The 22,333-nt window shown below is 40.9% G+C and overlaps 1 protein-coding gene across 4 annotated transcripts in view; it reads right to left on the reverse strand.

Annotated features, from left to right (window-relative positions):
• The window catches only part of SORCS3 (sortilin related VPS10 domain containing receptor 3), a 610,389-nt gene that overhangs the window by 151,480 nt on the left and 436,576 nt on the right, over window positions 1-22,333 (reverse strand). For all 4 annotated transcript variants that reach the window (XM_082425089.1, XM_082425088.1, XM_082425091.1 and 1 more), the window contains exon 6: window positions 3,165-3,229. In XM_082425089.1, the coding sequence (XP_082281215.1) occupies window positions 3,165-3,229 (65 nt within the window). The remainder of the gene's footprint in view (window positions 1-3,164; window positions 3,230-22,333) is intronic.

Below are 22,333 nucleotides of genomic sequence, written 5' to 3' on the forward strand. Positions count from 1 at the left end.
TCCAGCATCATGTTGAAAAGGCGTGTTAAGAGTAAACATCCCATATATACACTAATATGTGTAAAATGGACAACTAATAAGAACCTGCTGTATAAAAAAATAAATAAAATTCAAAAGTTCAAAAAAAAAAAGAGTAAACATCCCTTCCTTTTTCCTGCCCTTAGGGGGAAAGCGTTCAGTATCTCATCATTAAATATGATGTTAGTTGTGGGTCTTTTGTACTTGTTCTTTATCAGAAGTTCTCCTCTATTTGTAGTGTGTTGAGAGTTTTGTGTTCTAGTTTTTATTCTATCACTAGGCTATCTGTGTGAATTTGGGCAAATTCAAGTCCAAGCTACCACATCAGGGGAAAAAAAAGGAAATAAAATATATGTTGTGCCTTTTTGTGATGATCAAAAAGATAGAGATGTATGTGTATGTGTGAGTGTGTGAGTGTAAGAAAGCATTCACTACATACCAAAGAAGAAAGGAGTCATACATTTCATTAGGGTATGTAAAATAAAACATCCCCGGTTAGTTCAGTCTTGTTATGTGCACTTTCTAAATAAAGGGGGGTTACAGCCAATTCACTAGGTTGAAAGAAGATACTTTGAAGTATTGAAAAACTCATTTTAACAAACCTAAAAAATGACACAGAATTAATATATACCATACTTTAACCTAAGTGTGGCGTATGACATTTATCCCTGTTTTATTTCTGTCTGCTTTTTTCAATTCTTGACAATAGGTCAGGAACTTTTCTCTGTGTTTTGCATTTTTAATCTCATAAAATTTCACAGCAGTTCTGTACCACAGGCCTTATCCCAATGTGGACCAGAATTCTTGAACTTTCAGAAAGTAAGTTTGAGCTTTATGTAAGAAATTACCTTAAAAAAAAAAAAGGAGCTGTCCAGCAGTAGAAAAGGATATGTCTTAAGCCTGAGCTCATGAAACCTGAGGACACACTATAAGAGATTCTGGGGGAAGGGATTCCTACACTAGGTAGGAGGTCAGACAGGCATATAAAGTGTCCTCCAACTCTACAATATTACAACCACCACAGATCACATATACAGCTTAAACATGTTGGGGCTTCCCTGGTGGCGCAGTGGTTGAGAATCTGCCTGCTAATGCAGGGGACACGGGTTCAAGCCCTGGTCTGGGAAGATCCCACATGCCACGGAGCAACTGGGCCCGTGAGCCACAACTACTGAGCCTGCGCATCTGGAGCCTGTGCTCCGCAACAAGAGAGGCCACGACAGTGAGAGGCCCGCACACTGCGATGAAGAGTGGCCCCCGCTTGCCACAACTAGAGAAAGTCCTCGCACAGAAACGAAGACCCAACACAGCCAAAAATTTAAAAAAAAAAAAAAAAAAAAAAAAAATGTTGACATGACAAGCAAAGCCAAGGCAGGGGTTGTCCTGAACACTTGTCTGTGGGTCATCTGAGAGCTGCTGTCTGCTCCCCTCCTGCTCTTCCGCCATGCTCCTTCAAACCCCTCCATCCCACTCGTCCTCCAATTTCCCATGTTTTTTTTTTTTTCTCAGCACTAAGAGTAATTTCGAATTTAGGCTTCACCATGCTTACGATCAGTGAATTTGAATATGTGGCATTACTTCCCTAGATGTTATATAACTCTTCTGTTAAAAAAAAAAAAATGTAAAAATAGTGTGGGTCATCCCTCATCCCTGGCTGTATCAGAGAAAGAAAGAAAGAAAGAGAGAGAGAAAGAATGAAAGAAAGAAAGGAAGGAAGGAAGGAAGGAAGGAAGGAAGGAAGGAAGGAAGGAAGGAAGGAAGGAAGGAAGGAAGGAAGAAAGAAAGAAAGAAAGAAAGAAAGGAAGGAAGGAAGGAAGGAAGGAAGAAAGAAAGAAAGAAAGAAAGAAAGAAAGGAAGGAAGGAAGGAAGAAAGAGAGAGAGAGAAAGAGAGAGAGAAAGAAAGAAAGGAAGGAAGGAAGGAAGGAAGAAAGAAAGAAGGAGGGAAGGGAGGAAGGTGGGAAGGGAGGAAGGAAGGAAGGAAGGAACTCAGCAGAGTGCCAGGCATATAGTAACAAGTGTCAATTGCCTTCTAACTCTTTTAAAAATAAAAATAAAGCAAATAAAATATATTCCCCAAAGTGCATGTTTCTAGCATACATCTGAGTTTGGCTTCAAAAGCAGTAGATTTCCCATGGACAAAGCACAAGCGCACCCAATACCTGCATCCAGGTCAAAAAGAATCTCCTTATGTTTGTACATTCAACCCATAACCCTATGAGGTGGGCAGGGCAAGGATGAGAATCCTCAGATAGTAGGAAACCAGAGCACAGAGAGGTTAGGGGGTCTCATGGTCTCATGGCTAGTGGGTGGCAGGACCCAGGACCTCAACTCACAGTCCGGTGCTTGGATCTGCTGCACCCCTAAGGTCACGATTATTTCCATGGATTATTTGGCTCTATTTGTGATCTAGAATATGCTAATTATATTTTCATATATTTTTCAGATTTCATATATATATTTTCACATATTTAAGTTGATTTTATCTTTCTTGGACAGGGAAGAGCCCTATAGATACTTGAGTTGGTGCAAAATGATACTTTATCAGTCAAATTCTGTTCAAGATGTAGACAGGTGTACGACGTACAAAGGGGTCACATGTTTGAAATCTTGGATTCCATGGCTGATTTGCGGGGACAACAGAGGTCTTGCTCACCACTGTATCTCCAGGGCTAAGAATCTTGCCTAGCACACAGTAGGCCATCCCTAAATAATTGCTGAATGAATGAACAAACAATTCTGGAAATAGTTTGTCCAGTTACTTTTTTTTTTGGTAATCTTGACTATATAAAGGTTTATTTTTTTAAAGCTGGCATCATCTTATTCACCATGTGAATGCAAAATACCACGATGAGCTATGGCCATCCCTATTTGAATTACACTGAAGATGCCAGGAAATGACTAACAGGAGCCTCAAAATTGGTCACATTAACTCCCATCTCCAGAAAATTCATTCCTGAGGGTTTATTTCAATGAAACGTCTCCCTTGGGACTGGAGGCCTCTCCCCTACTCTAGGAAATAAGATGCACAGGGCAGTAAGGGAGCTCAGGGCTTTTCATCTTCCCAAGCCATTAAAATGCAAATTGGGGGAGGAGGGAGACCTGCAGGCAGATCTCCCGGGGCCCAGCCTGGTGGCCTCAGCACTCACATCCATCAGCTGTCCGCACTTCCATGTGCACCAAGTCCGCCTCCTTATCCAATCCGGCCACCGACCTGGGGAAGGAAAGGAAAGTCAGAAGCTCAGTGACCGTGAGGATGGCAGACAACAAAGTGGGGAACCATTCAGGGTTATTCTTCAGAAAGCCACTTGCTCAAGAAGGCCTGTCTTGCACCGTGGGGGCCCACAGAATATGGCGACTTGCAGCCCCTGCAGGGTGGCCCTCTCTAGCAGCTGTCACCTATAATGGTCACAGCTCATGTGTCTTGGAGCAGTGTCAGGGAGTCAGTAACTCGCAAAAAAACATAAAGGAGCACAGAGTAATGTACTCCATAGTAAAGCTGGTCTAAACCTCTGTCCTTAACCCTTCCCCACATCATACCTTCCACCTCCCCAGTCTTGTCACACCTGGTTATTTCCACCACTTCCTTCCCCTCTGCCCTCCCACTTGGGGTGTGCTACTCCCTACCACGTTCTGCCCCTGGGGAAGGTGGTTTAGCCTCCGTTCTGGCTATCTGCTTCCAGACACTCCTACCCTCCTGAGTTTGGACCTATCTGCCCTTCCTTACCTCTGCCTTGTGAACAATAAATGTTTGGTGACAAACATTCAAAATCTGGTCTAACAGGGACACAATTCTGGTGATAGGAGTGGGAAACCTTAAAGGTCGATGGCCAATAGTCAGAAAAAGGAAGGCTGAGAATCCTGACAAACTAATTCCTGTGGGCCTCCAACCTCCCACACATAAAGTGCAGTCAGCCACCTCCTGCATGAGACATCCAGGCCAGAGTAAGACCCAGAAAGTCAGTTAAAAAAGGCAATACAGACATTAAAACATTCATGCACTAAAGACATCACATAATCCACCCTCTCCAGCAAGCTTGGACTCACAGTCTTTTTACTTTTAAATTTCATTCTAAGATTGGTTTTCTGGTTTAACAGTCCTCAATAGGGAAGAGGCAGCAAGTTAGAAAGGAAAAGGAGAATTTAAAACAATGAGAATCAAGGTACCCAGATAGCAAGACAAATTGAAAACTTATGAAAAACAGACCGAAGAACTCAAAACCCAATCTTCCACATCATAAATCTACTGCACTTCTTCTGATCCTGAGGCCATAGCTGTTATTATAGCACGGTTCAGTATCCGACATCTCTGCTGAGGGGCTGAAGGCAGAGAACGGGAAGCAGGAGGCTAATGATATCAGTTTACTCTAAGAAAATAGGGTTGCAAATGACCTATGTTAGGAAAAATGAAATGATTTTTATTTGTTAATGATTGTTGTCTTGAATGGCTAAATTTCAGTTACTTTAAAAGTTCATTTATGTAAAATACTTCTTTCCCCCAAAAATACTGAATAAAAGAAGTTTTACTCTAATGCTGTATTTTTTCCCAGTGATCACTGATACACTATCTTTTAATTTTTCCTCACCTCATTTGATGCCTAATGTAAGGAGAACAGGTATCATTAGTTATATTTGACTGACTGGGAAACTGTGGCATGTACTGGGAAATGGATACGTATCTAAGATGACACAGGGACTAGGCCAGAACCAGAGAGACTGACTGACTGACTGAGACTTCTCCATCGAGAGCAGCTCCCAGCCTTCTTGGCTCTTCTCCCGTCTGCTTGCAATGTCCTTTAGATGCAACTCTCTCCCTGCCCCTTTCCTTCTCCAGCTACCTCTCCCCTTTCCTTCAGTGCTCAGTTGGTCTCATCCCTCCAGCAGCCCATCCATCCCTCATCTCACTGAAGAACCTTTATCTGTTTCCATAGCATCCTAACCTTGGTGGTTCTCAAACTTGGCTGCTCACGAGAGGCACTGGGGGAGCTGAGAAACATCCAGATGCCTGGGCCCCTCCCCAAACCAATGAAATCAAAACTTTTGGGATAAGCTCAAGGCATCCGTATTTTTGTTTTAATTTAAATTTATTTTATTTATTTATTTTTTTGGCTGCGTTGGGTCTTTGTTGCTGTGCACGGGCTTTCTCTAGCTGCGGTGAGCGGGAGCTACTCTTCGTTGCGGTGCACGGGCTTCTCACTGCGGTGGCTTCTCTTGTTGCGGAGCACGGGCTCTAGGCGCGCAGGCTTCAGGAGTTGTGGCTCGCGGGCTGTGGAGTGCAGGCTCAGTAGTTGTGGCGCACGGGCTTAGTTGTTCCGCGGCAGGTGGGATTTTCCCGGACCAGGGCTCGAACCCGTGTCCCCTGCATTGGCAGGCGGGTTCTTAACCACTGTGCCACCAGGGAAGCCCTGGCATCCGTAGTTTTGAAAGCTCCCAGGTGATTTCCATGCACAGCCAAGTCTTAGAACCACTGCTTTGCATGACTCAATCAGGTCGCATGTAATTGCACTTCTGTGAATTCTGTACTTGGATATAAACTTTAAAGAAGTAGGATTCTGTCTATTTATCTTTGAATCCTTGGCACCTAAGTGCCTAGTATATATTAGGTGCTACTGATGTATTTACTGAATTAATGAACAACCCAATCTGCCCATGACAATGACAAAATTCCAATGTGAAACTCACTTGAGCTCAGACACACAGAAGGGACTATATGGACACCTCTGTTCCTCAGCCTCCCTGTTTCTTTATAAGCAAGTTGGTATTCTTAGAACTAGAGGCCTCGCAGGTTTTATTCTTCTAGCCTCCCCCAAGGTCAATGGCAGGGTAGGATGGTCAGAATTGGAACCATAATGACAGTCTAACTACGGGCAACAAGCACTATGTTCTTTAACAAAAGAAAAGTCCTTGCCTCTTAGGAGCTTGAAACAAGGCAAACAACACCAATAAAACAAGCACAGAAACTTCTCCTTCATCCAGGATTGCTCACTCCTTTCCACCTATCTAAATCTTACACACCTTTTAAGGTTAAAACCAAGAATCAAGTCCTCCTGGAAGTCTTCCTTGATTACTCTAGCTCTCCCCACTTTGAACTTCTAGAGAATTCGGAATCAAGATTAAACATCCTCTAGCACTTGTATTGTTATTAAGTTGTGTGTTTGTTTCTCTGGACTTGGTCTTGGCTCCCGAGAGTGGACACCTGTGGTCGTGGTTGGCTTAGTACCCCTACAACCCTTCCATCCTTTGCAGAACTGTTCTACCCAACTCACGCCATGTGCTTTGTGCAGGGTGGTCAATCCCAGGAGCCCATCCCTCTGAACCCCCAGGATGGTGAATGATCCAGCGTGATCATGAGACAGCTTGGCTGTGGTGGTCAGAACATGCCAGGACAGTTTAGAGGACTTCCTCAGGATTTCTCTAACTGAGCTGGCAGGAAAAAACTGCCTTTCCTCTCTGATCATCAGGTCAGAACTCTTGGGAGAAATGTTCCCAGCCTGATAGGAAGAATAGGTCTAAAGGAGCAATGTAGATATACATAGAAAAAGAAAAGAGAGTTGACATTGGGACAGGTAGTTTAACAGAGAGATGGGGCTACAAAGGGTGATAGGAAGATAGTGGGCAAGACAGAGATGAGATAGACACACAGGAAAGAGAGAGACAGACAGAGATTCAGAAAGAAACGGAGAGGGTAGACCAAAATGGCAACATAGGAGACTTCTGAGCTCCCTTCCTCCCAATGGATACACCAAATGTACACATGGAGCGATTCCCTCTGAAAGAGATCCAGAAACTAGTTGAGTAACTTCTACACATCAGATGAATGAGAAAGTACCCACACCGAAAAGGCTAAGGGTAGGAAAGGGTAGAAAAGGCTAAGACACACTCTCACCGTAAACCCCGCCCCTGGCACACGACCACACAATTGGAAGTGAGCCATCAACTCTCATATTCTCCCTGAGGAGCAAAGGGTTTGGAGCCCACATCTAGCATCCCAAATTTTAAGACTTGCAACAGAGGGACGGCCCCCAAAACACCTGACTCTAAAAGCCAGTGGGGCTTGTGTCCCCAAGACGATAGCAAACAAAGAAGCAATTCTTAATGGGTGCAGGAGCACTGATGCAGCTGTTGCCCCAGGGCTCAGTGCAGAGGGAGCAGGCAAAATCACCCATCTCCCCGTCTTTCCCTGGAAGTGTTATCTGAATACTATAACCGCTGCTGCCTGAGGGCCTGTCTTCTAATTTAGCAGGCTTCTAGGGACTGCATGTGAATCTCCCCAGAGACAGAGGAAGCCGACAAATATGCCTCCCACCTTCCGCCTCCGGTCCTCCCCAGGTTGCCAGTATCTCCCTGGAAGGGGCTCATACATGACTGCACCCCAGCTTTTAGGGCCGCCACCTATGAGATGGGTCCCCAGATTTCCTGGCTTTGACAGCCAGTGGAGCTTCCATTCATGAGTCCCATGGAACCGTAGCAAACAAAGAAGCAGTTCTTAGCAATCTATCTCCCTGAGGTTCAGCACAGAAGGAGCAGACAAAAAAACGCCCAGCTCCCAGTCTTGCCCTGATAAAGGTTTTTATGTGGATACTTTAAAAGCTGCCACCTGAGGCTTCTAATTTAGCAGGCACCTCGGGGCTGTGATCCTCCTCAAAGACTGAGGAAGGCTGCAGACACTCCTCCCATCTTCTCCTTCCAGGCCACTCCAATAATAAAACCAAGCCACCAGTGTCTCCCTGAAAGGAGGTTGTATACATATCTGGCACCCCAGCTCTTGTGACAATTTCATGAAGGATGAGTCCCTGAATCACCTGGCTCTAATAACCCGTGGGCCTTACATTCATGAGGCACAAGGACTGCAACAAACAAACAGTTATTAATGGGCACAGGAGCACACCCACCCCTGCAGCTATACACCAACACGAAGCACAGAGGGAGCAGGCAAAAATGTCATTGCCTTGTTTCTCCCTGTAATTACATACTTTCTTAGCTGCTGCCTGAGGGTCCAGCTTCTCATCAGCCCGCATCTAGCTGCTGACCGCACTCCTCCCCTTGATCACTGATAGGTCTTGGCACACCCTTAACTACTGGGAGTCACTAAGGACAAAGAAGGAGGCTCGGACAATCACAAAAGTTTGAGAGACAACTATGAGCTCAGTCAAGCTGATCAATGAGGTTCATCTCCCACAGGAGATCACTCTGTCAAGACTGGGAGACACATCTTGCGCTGATCTATCTAATGCTCAGAGACCAACAGAGAGTCAAGAAAAATGAAGGAACAGACAAATATGTTACGAACAAAAGAACAAGATAGATGTCTAGAAACATATCTTAATAAAATGGAGGTAAGTTATTTATCTGGTAGGGAGTTCAAAGCAACTGTCACAAAGATGCCTACCAGGGTCAGGAGAGCAATGCATGACGACAGTGAGAATTTCAACAAAGAGACTGAACTATTAAAAAGTACCAAACAGAAATCACAGAACTGAGGAAGAAAATAATTGAACTGAAAATTCAATGCAGGGGGTAAACAAAAGACTAGATGAAGTGAAAGAAAGAATCAGTGAAGTCTAAGACAGGGAAATGGAATTCATACAACTAGAGGTGCAAAAAAGAAAAAAGAAAAAGAAGAGTGAAGATAGCTTAAGGGACTTATGGGACAACATCAAGTAGACTAATGTTCTCATTATAGGGGTCCAAGAAGGAGAAAAGAGAAAGGGATAGAAAACTTATTTGAGGAAATAATGGTTGAAAACTTCCCTAACTGGGGGAAGGTAACAGATAGCCAGAACCAGGAAACACAGAAAGTTCCAAATAAGAGGAATCTGAAGAGGACTACACAGATACATTATAATTAATGTATATGCCCAAAAGCTAAATATGAAGAGAGAATCACAAGAACAATTTGAGAAAATTGAAAAACAATTTGTTACATACAAGGGAACTCCCATAAGATTATCAGCATACTTTTCAGCAAAAACTTAGCAGGCCAGAGGGGAGTGGGATGATATATTAAAAGTACTGAAGGAAAAAAAACAATAAAGAAAAAACCCCTGCCAACCAAGAACATTCCTCCCAGCAAAGTTGTCTTTCAGAATTGATAGAAAGATAAAGAGTTTTCTAGACAAACACTCTAGGAGGTCATCACCACTAGATCAGCTTTACAAGAAATGTTAAATGGAGTTTTTCCAGCTGAAATTAAATAACACTAATTAATAATAGAAAAATATACAAAAGCATGAAATTCACTGGTAAAGGTAAAAATACAGTTACTTTCAGAATATGCTCTTATTTTAATGGTAGTGGGTAAATCATTGATAAGTCTACTATGAAGGTTAAAAGACAAAAATATTAAAGTTAATGAATTTGTTAATTTGTTAATGAATACACAGTGTAAATGATGCAAATTGTGACATCAAAACATTAAATGCGAAAGGGGGGGGTACTTTTGTATGTGTTTCAAGCTATTATCACAGACTGTTATAAATAGAAGATGTTTTATCTAAGCCTCACATTAACCACCAACCAAAAGCATACAGTAGGTACGCAAAAGAAGAAGAAAAAGGAATCCAAGCTTTCCACTACAGAAAATCATCAAATCACAGAGGAAAAGAGCAAGAGATGAAGCAAGGAAAAACGGAATTACAGAACAAGAAAACATTTAACAAAATGGTAATGGTAAGTCTGACTATCAATAATTACTTCAAATGTCAAAAGACTAAATTTCCCAAACAAAAGACAAAGGATAGCTGAATGAATAAAGAAAACAGGACCTAACTATATGTGCCTCCAAAAGACTCACTTCAGCATTAAAAACACACATATATTGAAAGTGAAGAAATTGAAAAATATATTGCATGCACATGGAAAGAAAAGCAGAAGAAGCTATTCTTATATCAGATGAAATAGACTTTAAGCCAAAAACTGTCTGAGACAAAGAAGGTCATTATATAATAAGAAAGGGGGCAATTCATCACTAGGATATATTATTTGAAATATTTATGCCAATACAGGAGAACCTAAATATATAAAGCAAGTATTAAAAGATCTAAAGGAAGAAATAGCAATACAATAATGTCAGGGGACTTCAAAACCCCACTTTTACCAGTGGATGGATTGTTCAGACAGAACGTCAATAAGGAAACATTGGATTTAAGCTACACTTTAGACCATACGGACCTAACAGACATACAGTAGTCCCCCCTCTTATCCTAGGTTTCACTTTCTGTGATTTGAGTTACTGGAGGTCAATGTGGTCCAAAAATATTAAATGAAAAATTCCAGAAATAAACAATTCGTAAGTTTTAAATTGCATGCTGTATGAATAGCATGATGAAACATTGCACTCGCTCCATCCCACCTTGGAAGTGAATCATCCCTTTGTCCAGCACATCTCGCCCATTACTCATTTAGTAGCTGTCTTGGTTACCAAAGTGATTGTCAAGGTATCACAGTACTTGTGTTCAAATAACCCTTTTTTTAGTTAATAATGGCCCTAAAGTGCAAGAGTAGTGATGTTGGCAATTCAAATATGCCAAAGAAAAGCCATAAAATTCTTCCTTTAAGTGAAAAGGTGAAAGGTTTCAACTTAATAAGGAAAGAAAAAAAATGATATGCTGAGGTTGCTAAGATCTACAGAAAGAATGAACCTTCTATTTATGAAACTTTGAGGAAGGAAAAAAGAAATTCATGCTGGTTTTGCTGTTGCATGTCAAACTGCAAAAGTTATGGCTACAGTGCACGGTAAGTGCTTAGGTAAGATGGGAAAGGCATTAAATTTGTACAATAAGATCTTTTGAGAGAAAGAAACCATGTTCACACAACTTTTATTATGGTATTTGTTACAAGTGTTCTATTTTATTATCAGTTATTGTTGTTAATCTCTTACTGTGTATAATTTATAAATTGAACTTTATCATAGGTATGTATGCATAGGAGCAACACATATTATAGAGAGGGTTCGGTACTGTCCATCGTTTCAGGCATCTACCGGGAGTCTTAAAATGCATCCCCCATGGAAAAGGGGGAACTACTGTATATAGAACATTGTATCCAACAGCAGCAAAATCACACTCTTCTCAAGTGCACATGGGACATTCCACAGGATAGATCATATGTTAGGACTCAAAAAAGTCTGAATAAATGTAAAACGATGAAATCATATCAAGCATCTTTTTCCAACCACAATAGTATGAAACTAGAAAGCAATTACAAGAAGAAAAGAAGAAATTCACAAATACATGGAGATGAAACAACATGCTCCTAAATGGCCAATAAATCAAGGAAGAAATCAAAAGAGGAATCAAAAAATATCTTGAGACAAATGAAAATGTAAACACAACATAGCAAATCTTACAGGATGCATCAAAGACAGTCTAAGATAGAAAAGCATGGCAATAAATACCTACATTAAGAAAAAAAAGACCTCAAATAAACAATCTAACTTTATACCTAGAGAAACTAACAAAAAAAGACTAAACTAACCCTAAAATTATTGGAAGGAAGTTAATAACAGATCAGAGCAGAAATGAAAGAAACTGAGGCTAAAAAGACAATAGAAAAGATCAGTGAAACTAAGAGCTGTTTTTAAGATAACCAAAATAGACTAATCTTTAGCTAGATTTACCAAGAAAAAAAAAAGACTCAAATAAAATTATAAATGAAAGAAGAGACATTATAACTGACACCACAAAAATGCAAAGGCTTATAAGAGACTACTATGAACGGTTATAAGACAACATATTGGACAACACAGAAAAAATGGATAAATTCCTAGAAACATACAATCTACCAAGACTGAATCATGAAGAAATAGAAAATCTGAACAGACCAGTTACTAGTAAGGAGAATTGAATTGATAATCAAAAACCTCCCAACAAAGAAAAGTTCAGGGCCAGATGGCTTCACTAGTGACTTTTAACAATCATTTAAAGAAGAACTAATTCCAGTCTTTCACAAACTCTTCCAAAAAGTTAGAAGAGGAAGAAACACTTCCAAACCCATTTTGCAAGGCCAGCATCACCCTGATACCAAAGCCAGTAAAGGATACTACAAGAAAATTACAGATGATGCAAAGCTCCTCAACAAATGATTTAGCAAACTGAATTCAACAGTAGAGATCTTCCTCTACTCACGCTGGGTTTATGTTCTGATGGACCCATGGAAAGTTGAAAATATCAAGTTGAAATGCATTTAATACACCTAAGCTACTGAATATCACAGCTTAGCCTAGCCTACCTTAAATGTGTTCAGAACACTTACATTAGCCTACAGGTGGTCAAAATATCTAACACAAAGCCTATCTTATAATGAAGTGTTTAATATCTCATTTAATTTATTGAATGCTGTACTGAAAATGTAAAACAGAATGGTTAAATGGGTACAGAATGGTTGTAAGTGTATCGGCTGTTTATCCTATTGGTTCTGTTTCTCTGGAGAGCCTTGATTAATAAAACTTGTTTCTTAGTCCCGCTCCAACTTTGCAGCCCGTTTATCCACATAAGCCCATAACGCACCTTTGTGAGTGTGTCTGCATATTTATCTGCTTAGGCCATCAACTACAAAAAGAATGGGTCTTATTAATATACAACCCATCAGACAGTGAGCTTCCTAAGGACAGAGACTTTAATTATTTTTCTCCAATATTTTCTACCACACACAAGTCAGGATTAGGCATACCTTCAGATTAAATGATAGGGATAAGAGATTTGTACTTCAAAGCTGCTCTGTCCCTGGATCCAGAGGGAAAGAGGTTAAGTTGCTCAGCTGGCCAGAGGTGGAGCAAAAGATGTTGGGTGCTGAGGGTAAGGAGAATACTCTTGCCCTCGTCTAGCTCACAGAGGAATGCCACTGCCCACTTTCTGCAGTACTGCTGGCATCAGCCTAGATTCTCTCAACAGTGGCACTGCTGACATTTTGGACCGGATAATTCTTTATTGGGGGGGCTGCCCTATGCACTGTGGGATATTCAGCAGCAGCCCTGGGCTCTACTAGATGCAGTAGCATCCCTGCAGTTCTGACAACCAAAACCATCTCCAGGCGTTGCCTACTATCCCCTGGGGGCAAAACTGCCCCCAGTTGAGAACCACTGCCTTACCTAGACACACTTAGCTGATACCTGAACTCTGTGCCTTCCCTGCTAACAAGGCAGCAAATATAAGCAGGCAGAGATTTCACCTCCTCACCTAGCCCGAACGCTGCTGAGATGCCCACGAACTCCAACTATTCTGGACCACACCACTTCACCAGAAAACTATCTGACACTTGCCAGGTGGAAGCAGTCAGGTCCCTAATCTTAAAGCCCCACGACATCCCCACTTCTAAAAACCTAATGCATGGAGTGTGCACACAGATACAGCAAGCAAAGAAATACAATAATATGCAGATATTTAGCGATGTGTTTGTTGTTATTGTAGGCGCAAAGCTGCAAGGCGTAAACTCGTGGAAATGTTTGGAAAAGCACACATGGTAACAATGATAAGTGTCAATGGATACTGAGATCATTCACATGCCAGGTACTGTGTTTGGTGTTTCAATTAATTATCTTAATTAGTCCTCAAGGTACCATTCATCTAATTTTCATCTTCAGTAAAATGGGGATAATAAGAAAGATGAAGTAACATACCTCAAGTCACACGATAATAACAATTCACAGATATTGAGAGTACTTTATGTCAGGCACTATTTTAAATGTAAATGCTGATCTGATTTAATCCACATATCAATCCTATGAGTCTGGAATCATTCTTTTTCCATATTTTAAAAGGGCCCAACTAGGCATTGAAAGCTAAAGCAACTTGCCGAGAAAGTTCACAGCTAGGAAGCAGCAAAACTAGGGCTTGAACCAGCCAGGTGGCCTTGAGTCAGGAGCTTAACCTCCCCTGTAAGCTGACCCTTTCAGCTGCTGAGAGGAGAGACAGGCTTTGAACTCAGTCATTTCTCCCAGAGTTGAGGATCGTAACCATGGTGCCCCATTGCCTGCTCTCCCCATACATGTAAGTCCATCAGCATTGTAGGAAATATAAATGTGTTGTGTACACATATTCTACATCTCAGAAAATTTTGGTTCTATTTTACATGAACTGGGGGTCACTCATACTGGTGATAATCAATAAGAAGAAAATGCTGGGAATAGAAAAAGAATGTTGGGTTGACGGTAGAAGAGTAGCAGATGGAAATTTTTGCAGAGAAGCCTTAAGAAAGACAAATACAGTGGAGGAAAGGAAAACTGGGGACTTGGGCTTGACTCCTTTTTAGGTCTTTGAGGATGGAAGGAGCCGAGACATGTATAAGAGGGACTGTGAAACTGTCATGAGTCTATGGGAGGGGATGAGAGGCATGCCTGCTCAGATATGCCAAGCAGGTTAGTAAGTGCCCCTGACACCTCTTCCATCTCTAGCAGCCAAGTCCCTTCACATTTCCAGGACCAAAATGGGGCCAGGGTGGACCAGAGGATGAGAAACGATATCTAGTGCAGAACCAGCCACGGCACAGATCAAGCTCCCTGTGCTTAATGTTTGCGACAAAGGAAAAATGAATTTGCAAGCATCCCACTGAAACCACAGGAAAGGAAACTCCCTGAAAGTTTCTAGAAAGTATCAGATGGTAAAAAGAAATTTTATCAGTACATGTTATTACTAATGCAAAATGAAAACAAGTCATCGATAGTGCCTTTCTTTGGTTATGTTGTATTCCTGGTTTTAATTAAGTGACTATAAAACAAAATTTAATAGAACAAAACAGAGTTAAAGGATCAAGACCAGATACGAATCTATGAAAGCCTTTATGAGTATTTTTAAATTCCTCAATAGTGAATTCTTCTACCACAAGTTTCTTCTGAAACCTAACACCCATGATTGGAAAACAACTAATCTTTTCCAGTGGCTCTTCCCAGTCTTCCTAAAGAAGAGAACTACGATCAAACTTTGTGCAAACTCCCCATCACATTTTGCCCACATACGCCAATAAGGATTTTCAGTTTCCACATCTGTAAAATGGGAATATAATAATACCTGCTTCATAGAGTCAGGGGGCTCAAATGAGCTAAGCAGTAAATACTTAGGACAGTGCCTGACACACAGAAAGCATTTTTTTTTAAACATCTTTATTGAAGTATAATTGCTTTACAATGGTGTGTTAGTTTCTGCTTTATAACAAAGTGAATCAGTTATACATATACATATGTTCCCATATCTCTTCCCTCTTGCATCTCCCTCCCTCCCACCCTCCCTATCCCACCCCTCTAGGTGGTCACAAAGCACTGAGCTGATCTCCCTGTGCTATGCGGCTGCTTCCCACTAGCTAGCTGTTTTACGTTTGGTAGTGTATATATGTCCATGACACTCTCTCACCCTGTCACATCTCACCCCTCCCCCTCCCCATATCCTCAAGTCCATTCTCTAGTAGGTCTGTGTCTTTATTCCCATCTTGCCACTAGGTTCTTCATGGCCTTTTTTCCCTTAGATTCCATATATAAGTGTTAGCATACTGTATTTGTTTTTCTAACTTACTTCACTCTGTATGACAGACTCTAACTCCATCCACCTCATTACAAATACCTCCATTTCATTTCTTTTTATGGCTGAGTAATATTCCATTGTATATATGTGCCACATCTTCTTTATCCATTCATCTGTCGATAGACACTTAGGTGGCTTCCATGTCCTGGCTATTGAAAATACTACTGCAATGAACATTGTGGTACATGACTCTTTTTGAATTATGGTTTTCTCAGGGTATATGCCCAGTAGTGGGATTGCTGGGTCGTATGGTAGTTCTATTTGCAGTTTTTTAAGGAACCTCCATACTGTTCTCCATAGTGGCTGTATCAATTTACATTCCCACCAACAGTGCAAGAGGGTTCCCTTTCCTCCACACCCTCTCCAGCATTTACTGTTTCTAGATTTTTTGATGATGGCCATTCTGACCTGTGTGAGATGATATCTCATTGTAGTTTTGATTTGCATTTCTCTAATGATTAATGATGTTGAGCATTCTTTCATGTGTCTGTTGGCAATCTGTATATCTTGTTTGGAGAAATGTCTATTTAGGTCTTCTGCCCATTTTTGGATTGGGTTGTTCGTTTTTTTGTTATTGAGCTGCATGAGCTGCTTGAAAATCTTGGAGATTAATCCTTTGTCAGTTGCTTCATTTGCAAATATTTTCTCCCATTCTGAGGGTTGTCTTTTTGTCTTGTTTATGGTTTCCTTTGCTGTGCAAAAGCTTTGAAGTTTCATTAGGTCCCATTTGTTTATTTGGGTTTTTATTTCCATTTCTCTACGAGCTGGGTCAAAAAGAATCTTGCTGTGATTTATGTCATAGAGTGTTCTGCCTATGTTTTCCTCTAAGAGTTTGATAGTGTCTGGCCTTACACTTAGGTCTTTAATCCATTTTGAGTTTATTTTTGTGCATGGTGTCAGGGAGTGTTCTAATTTCATACTTTTACATGTATCTGTCCAATTTTCCCAGCACCACTTATTGAAGAGGCTGTCTTTTCTCCACTGTATATGCTTGCTTCCTTTATCAAAGATAAGGTGACCATATGTGCATGGGTTTATCTCTGGGCTTTCTATCCTGTTCCATTGATCTATATTTCTGTTTTTGTGCCAGTACCAAACTGTCTTGATTACTGTAGCTCTGTAATATAGTCTGAAGTCAGGGAGCCTGACTCCCCAGCTCCATTTTTCGTTCTCAAGATTGCTTTGGCTATTCGGTGTCTTTTGTGTTTCCATACAAATTGTGAAATTTTTTGTTCTAGTTCTGTGAAAAATGCCAGTGGTAGTTTGATAGGGATTGCATTGAATCTGTAGATTGCTTTGGGTAGTAGAGTCATTTTCACAATGTTGATTCCTCCAATCCAAGAACATGATATATCTCTCCATCTATTTGTATCATCTTTAATTTCTTTCATCAGTGTCTTATAATTTTCTGCATACAGGTCTTTTGTCTCCTTAGGTAGGTTTATTCCTAGATATTTTATTCTTTTTGTTGCAATGGTAAACGGGAGTGTTTTCTTAATTTCACTTTCAGATTTTTCATCATTAGTATATAGGAATGCAAGAGATTTCTGTGCATTAATTTTGTATCCTGCTACTTTACCAAATTCATTGATTAGCTCTAGTAGTTTTCTGGTAGCATCTTTAGGATTCTCTGTGTATAGTATCATGTCATCTGCAAACAGTGACAGCTTTACTTCTTCTTTTCCGATTTGGATTCCTTTTATTTCTTTGTCTTCTCTGATTGCTGTGGCTAAAACTTCCAAAACTATGTTGAATAATAGTGGTGAGAGTGGGCAACCTTGTCTTGTTCCTGATCTTAGTGGAAATGGTTTCAGTTTTTCACCATTGAGGACAATGTTGGCTGTGGGTTTGTCATATATGGCCTTGATTATGTTGAGGAAAGTTCCCTCTATGCCTACTTTATGCAGGGCTTTTATCATAAATGGGTGTTGAATTTTGTCGAAAGCTTTCTCTGCATCTATTGAGATGATCATATGGTTTTTCTCCTTCAATTTGTTAATATGATGTATCACGTTGATTGATTTGCGTATATTGAAGAATCCTTGCATTCCTGGGATAAACCCCAATTGATCATGGTGTATGATCCTTTTAATGTGCTGTTGGATTCTGTTTGCTAGCATTTTGTTGAGGATTTTTGCGTCTATGTTCATCAGTGATATTGGCCTGTAGTTTTCTTTCTTTGTGACATCTTTGTCTGGTTTTGTTATCAGGGTGATGGTGGCCTCGTAGAATGAGTTGGGAAGTGTTCCTCCCTCTTCAATATTTTGGAAGAGTTTGAGAAGGATAGGTGTTAGCTCTTCTCTAAATGTTTGATAGAACTCGCCTGTGAAGCCATCTGGTCCTGGGCTTTTGTTTGTTGGAAGATTTTTAATCACAGTTTCAATTTCAGTGCTTGTGATTGGTCTGTTCATATTTTCTATTTCTTCCTGGTTCAGTCTTGGTAGGTTGTGCATTTCTAAGAATCTGTCCATTTCTTCCAGGTTGTCCATTTTATTGGCATAGAGTTGCTTGTAGTAATCTCTCATGATCTTTTGTATTTCTGCAGTGTCAGTGGTAACTTCTCCTTTTTCATTTCTAATTCTATGGATCTGAGTCTTCTCCATTTTTCTCTTGATGAGTCTGGTTAATGGTTTATCAATTTTGTTTATCTTCTCAAAGAACCAGCTTTTAGTTTCATTGATTTTTGCTATTGTTTCCTTCATTTGTTTTTCATTTATTTCTGATCTGATCTTTATGATTTCTTTCCTTCTGCTAGCTTTGGGGTTTTTTTGTTCTTCTTTCTCTAATTGCCTCAGGTGCAAGGTTAGGTTGTTTATTTGAGATGTTTCCTGTTTCTTGAGGTAGGCCTGTATTGCTATAAACTTCCCTCTTAGCACTGCTTTTGCTGCGTCCCATAGGTTTTGGGTCGTCGTGTCTCCACTGTCATTTGTTTCTAGGTATTTTTTGATTTCCCCTTTGGTTTCTTCAGTGATCACTTCGTTATTAAGTAGTGTATTGTGTAGCCTCCATGTGTTTGTATTTTTTACAGATCTTTTCCTGTAATTGATATCTAGTCTCACAGCGTTGTGGTCGGAAAAGATACTTGATACGATTTCAATTTTCTTAAATTTACCAAGGCTTGATTTGTGACCCAGGATATGATCTATCCTGGAGAATGTTCCATGAGCACTTGAGAAAAATGTGTATTCTGTTTTTTTTGGGTGGAATGTCCTATAAATATCAATTAAGTCCATCTTGTTTAATGTATCATTTAAAGCTTGTGTTTCCTTATTTATTTTCATTTTGGATGATCTGTCCATTGGTGAAAGTGGGGTGTTAAAGTCCCCTACTATGATTGTGTTGCTGTCGATTTCCCCTTTTATGGCTGTTACTATTTGCCTTAGGTATTGAGGTGCTCCTATGTTGGGTGTATAAATATTTACAATTGTTATACCTTCCTCTTGGATCGATCCCTTGATCATTATATAATGTCCTTCTTTGTCTCTTGTAATAGTCTTTATTTTAAGGTCTATTTTGTCTGATATGAAAATTGCTACTCCAGCTTTCTTTTGATTTCCATTTGCATGGAATATCTTTTTCCATCCCCTCACTTTCAGTCTGTATGTGTCTCTAGGTCTGAAGTGGGTCTCTTGTAGACAGCATATATATGGGTCTTGTTTTTGTATCCATTCAGCCAGTCTGTGTCTTTTGGTGGGAGCATTTAATCCATTTACATTTAAGGTAATTATCGATATGTATGCTCCTATTCCCATTTTCTTAAATGTTTTGGGTTTGTTATTGTAGGTGTTTTCCTTCTCTTGTGTTTCTTGCCTAGAGAAGTTCCTTTAGCATTTGTTGTAAAGCTGGTTTGGTGGTGCTGAACTCTCTCAGCTTTTGCTTGTCTGTAAAGGTTTTAATTTCTCCATCACATCTGAATGAGATCCTTGCTGGGTAGAGTAATCTTGGTTGTAGGTTTTTCTCCTTCATCACTTTAAGTATATCCTGCCACTCCCTTCTGGCTTGCAGAGTTTCTGCTGAAAGATCAGATGTTAACCTTATGGGGATTCCCTTGTGTGTTATTTGTTGTTTTTCCCTTGCTGCTTTTAATATGTTTTCTTTATATTTAATTTTTGACAGTTTGATTAATATGTGTCTTGGCGTGTTTCTCCTTGGAGTTATCCTGTATGGGACTCTCTGTGCTTCCAGGACTTGAATAACTATTTCCTTTCCCATATTAGGGAAGTTTTCAACTATAATCTCTTCAAATATTTTCTCAGTCCCTTTCTTTTTCTCTTCTTCTTCTGGGACCCCTATAATTCGAATGTTGGTGCGTTTAATGTTGTCCCAGAGGTCTCTGAGACTGTCCTCAGTTCTTTTCATCCTTTTTTCTTTATCCTGCTCTGCAGTAGTTATTTCCACCATTTTATCTTCCAGGTCACTTATCCGTTCTTCTGCCTCAGTTATTCTGCTATTGATCCCATCTAGAGTATTTTTAACTTCATTTATTGTGTTTTTCATTGTTGCTTGGTTCCTCTTTAGTTCTTCTACGTCCTTGTTAAATGTTTCTTGCATTTTGTCTATTCTATTTCCAAGATTTTGGATCATCCTTACTATCATTATTCTGAATTCTTTTTCAGGTAGACTATCTATTTTCTCTTCATTTGTTAGGTCTGGTGTGTTTTGACCCTGCTCCTTCATCTGCTGTGTGTTTTTCTGTCATCTCATTTTGCTTAACTTACTGTGTTTGGGGGTCTCCTTTTCACAGGCTGCAGGTTCGTAGTTCCCGTTGTTTTTGGTATCTGTCCCCAGTGGCTAAGGTTGGTTCAGTGGGTGGTGTAGGCTTCCTGGTGGAGGGAACTAGTGCCTGTGTTCTGGTGGATGAGGCTGGATCTTGTTGTTCTGGTGGGCATGTCCACATCTGGTGGTGTGTTTTGGGGTGTCTGCGGCCTTATTATGATTTTAGGCAGCCTCTCTGCTAATGGATGGGGCTGTGTTCCTGTCTTGCTAGTTGTTTGGCATAGGGTGTCCAGCACTGTAGCTTGCTGGTCGTTGAGTGAAGCTGGGTCTTGATGTTGAGATGGAGATCTCTGAGAGATTTTTGCCGTTTGGTATTACATGGAGCTGGGAGGTCTCTTGTGGACCAGTGTCCTGAAGTTGGCTCTCCCACCTCAGAGGCACAGCCCTGATGCCTGGCTGGAGCACCAAGAGCCTTTCATCCACACGGCTTAACTTCTCAGTTCATTATCGTCATCTCACAGCCACACGGAGGAAGCCCAGGAGCTCCGGGCTGGCCCATCCAGGTGCAGTGAGGAAAGAGAGAGGGTCGAGGACCTGGCGGGCAGCAGACGTCCGCGGCACTGCCCGGGTCCAGAAAGCATTTTTTACCTTTTGGCTATTATTATTTTTCATTTAAAGGACAGTATGAACGAGTCTGCTTTCCTGCCTGCCTTCTTCCCTCCCCTGTAACTTCCTTCTACATTTGTTAAGTGCCTAATATAGTCACAGCATTGTTCTATGCACTGGATAAGAAAAGTTCTGCTACCAAGGAGCTCAGTTCAGGCACCTTTCTGACTCTCCAGACTGGTTTATATCACAAATCCTGGGAACCCACCCTTGATAAGGGTTCCTGTAAGGCCCCATTGCAAGTGTTTTGTTTTGTTTTTTTTCTGCCTATGGGACACAATCCTTGACCTCACCAACTTTTGCTGGTTCTTTTTTTTTTGATTTATCATCTTTTAATTTTAATTATTTTTAGTTTATTATTATGGTTCTGGAAGTCAGAAGCACAAAATCAGTCTCACTGGGCGAAAGCTGAGGTGTCAACAGGACTGGGTTGCTTTCTAGAGGTCCCAGGGGAGAATCCATTCCCCTGTCTTTTTCAGCTTCTAGACATTACCAGCACTCTTTGATTCATGGCCTCCTTTTTCCATCTTCAAAGCCAACAACACTGGGCTGAGATCTTTGTATGCTGCCATCTCACTGGTCCTCTTGCTGGTTCTTATACCAACATTTCTTTCACAGTGAATAACAGACCATCAATAAATATGTGTCAAATGAATGATTACAACACTTTCATTCAGGCATACAAACTTCCTAAAGCCCTGAGTAAGCCTTCAGCTCACGTCTGGGTCTCAAAGAAAACTTTTTTTATGCTCAAAAGCAGGGGTCCCCAACCCCTGGGCCTCAGACCGATACTGGTCCGCAGCCTGTGCCTGAACTATGCCCGCACCGCCCCCGTCTGTGGAAAAACTGTCTTCCACGAAACTGGTCCCTGGTGCCAAAAAAGGTTAGGGACTGCTGCTCAAAAGAGATCTCACTTTCCTGTCTATGTTCCAGATCATTTTTATCATGCGGATTGCTCAACTGGTGAGAAAAGGGAGGGAAAAAATCTATACAGACCTGAATAATGTGTGAAGTGGTTTCCGCCTGGGGATATTTCATTTCATAACAATTACCAAGCTCAGCACCAGCACACAAAAATCATGTGAAACTCTGAGAGGAAGGATTATTCTCCAAAACTGAGAGCTCTCCTGAGTTCTGAGCAAGGACCAAGGACACAGGGAACAAAAGGACACAAGGAGCCATAGCTAAGCCTCCAAGGAGGAAACTGAAATTGGCTCTTGGAACAGCAGGCTCACAGATGTTACGACGGAAGTACCTGGAAAGGGTCAAGCAGCTTTCAAACTTATTTTCCAGCAACCGAACCCTCTGTTCAAACACAGTCTCCAAGTCCTAACACGTGAAATAGGTCAAACAGGAACTTATCAGAAACCGAGAACGGCTCACTCAGACACAACAGTGCCCAAGAGAGCTGGACGCAGCAACTGTAA

The sequence above is a fragment of the Balaenoptera physalus genome (assembly GCF_965194825.1).
Source record: "Balaenoptera physalus genome assembly, chromosome: 14".
Classification (NCBI taxonomy): Eukaryota; Metazoa; Chordata; class Mammalia; order Artiodactyla; family Balaenopteridae; genus Balaenoptera; species Balaenoptera physalus.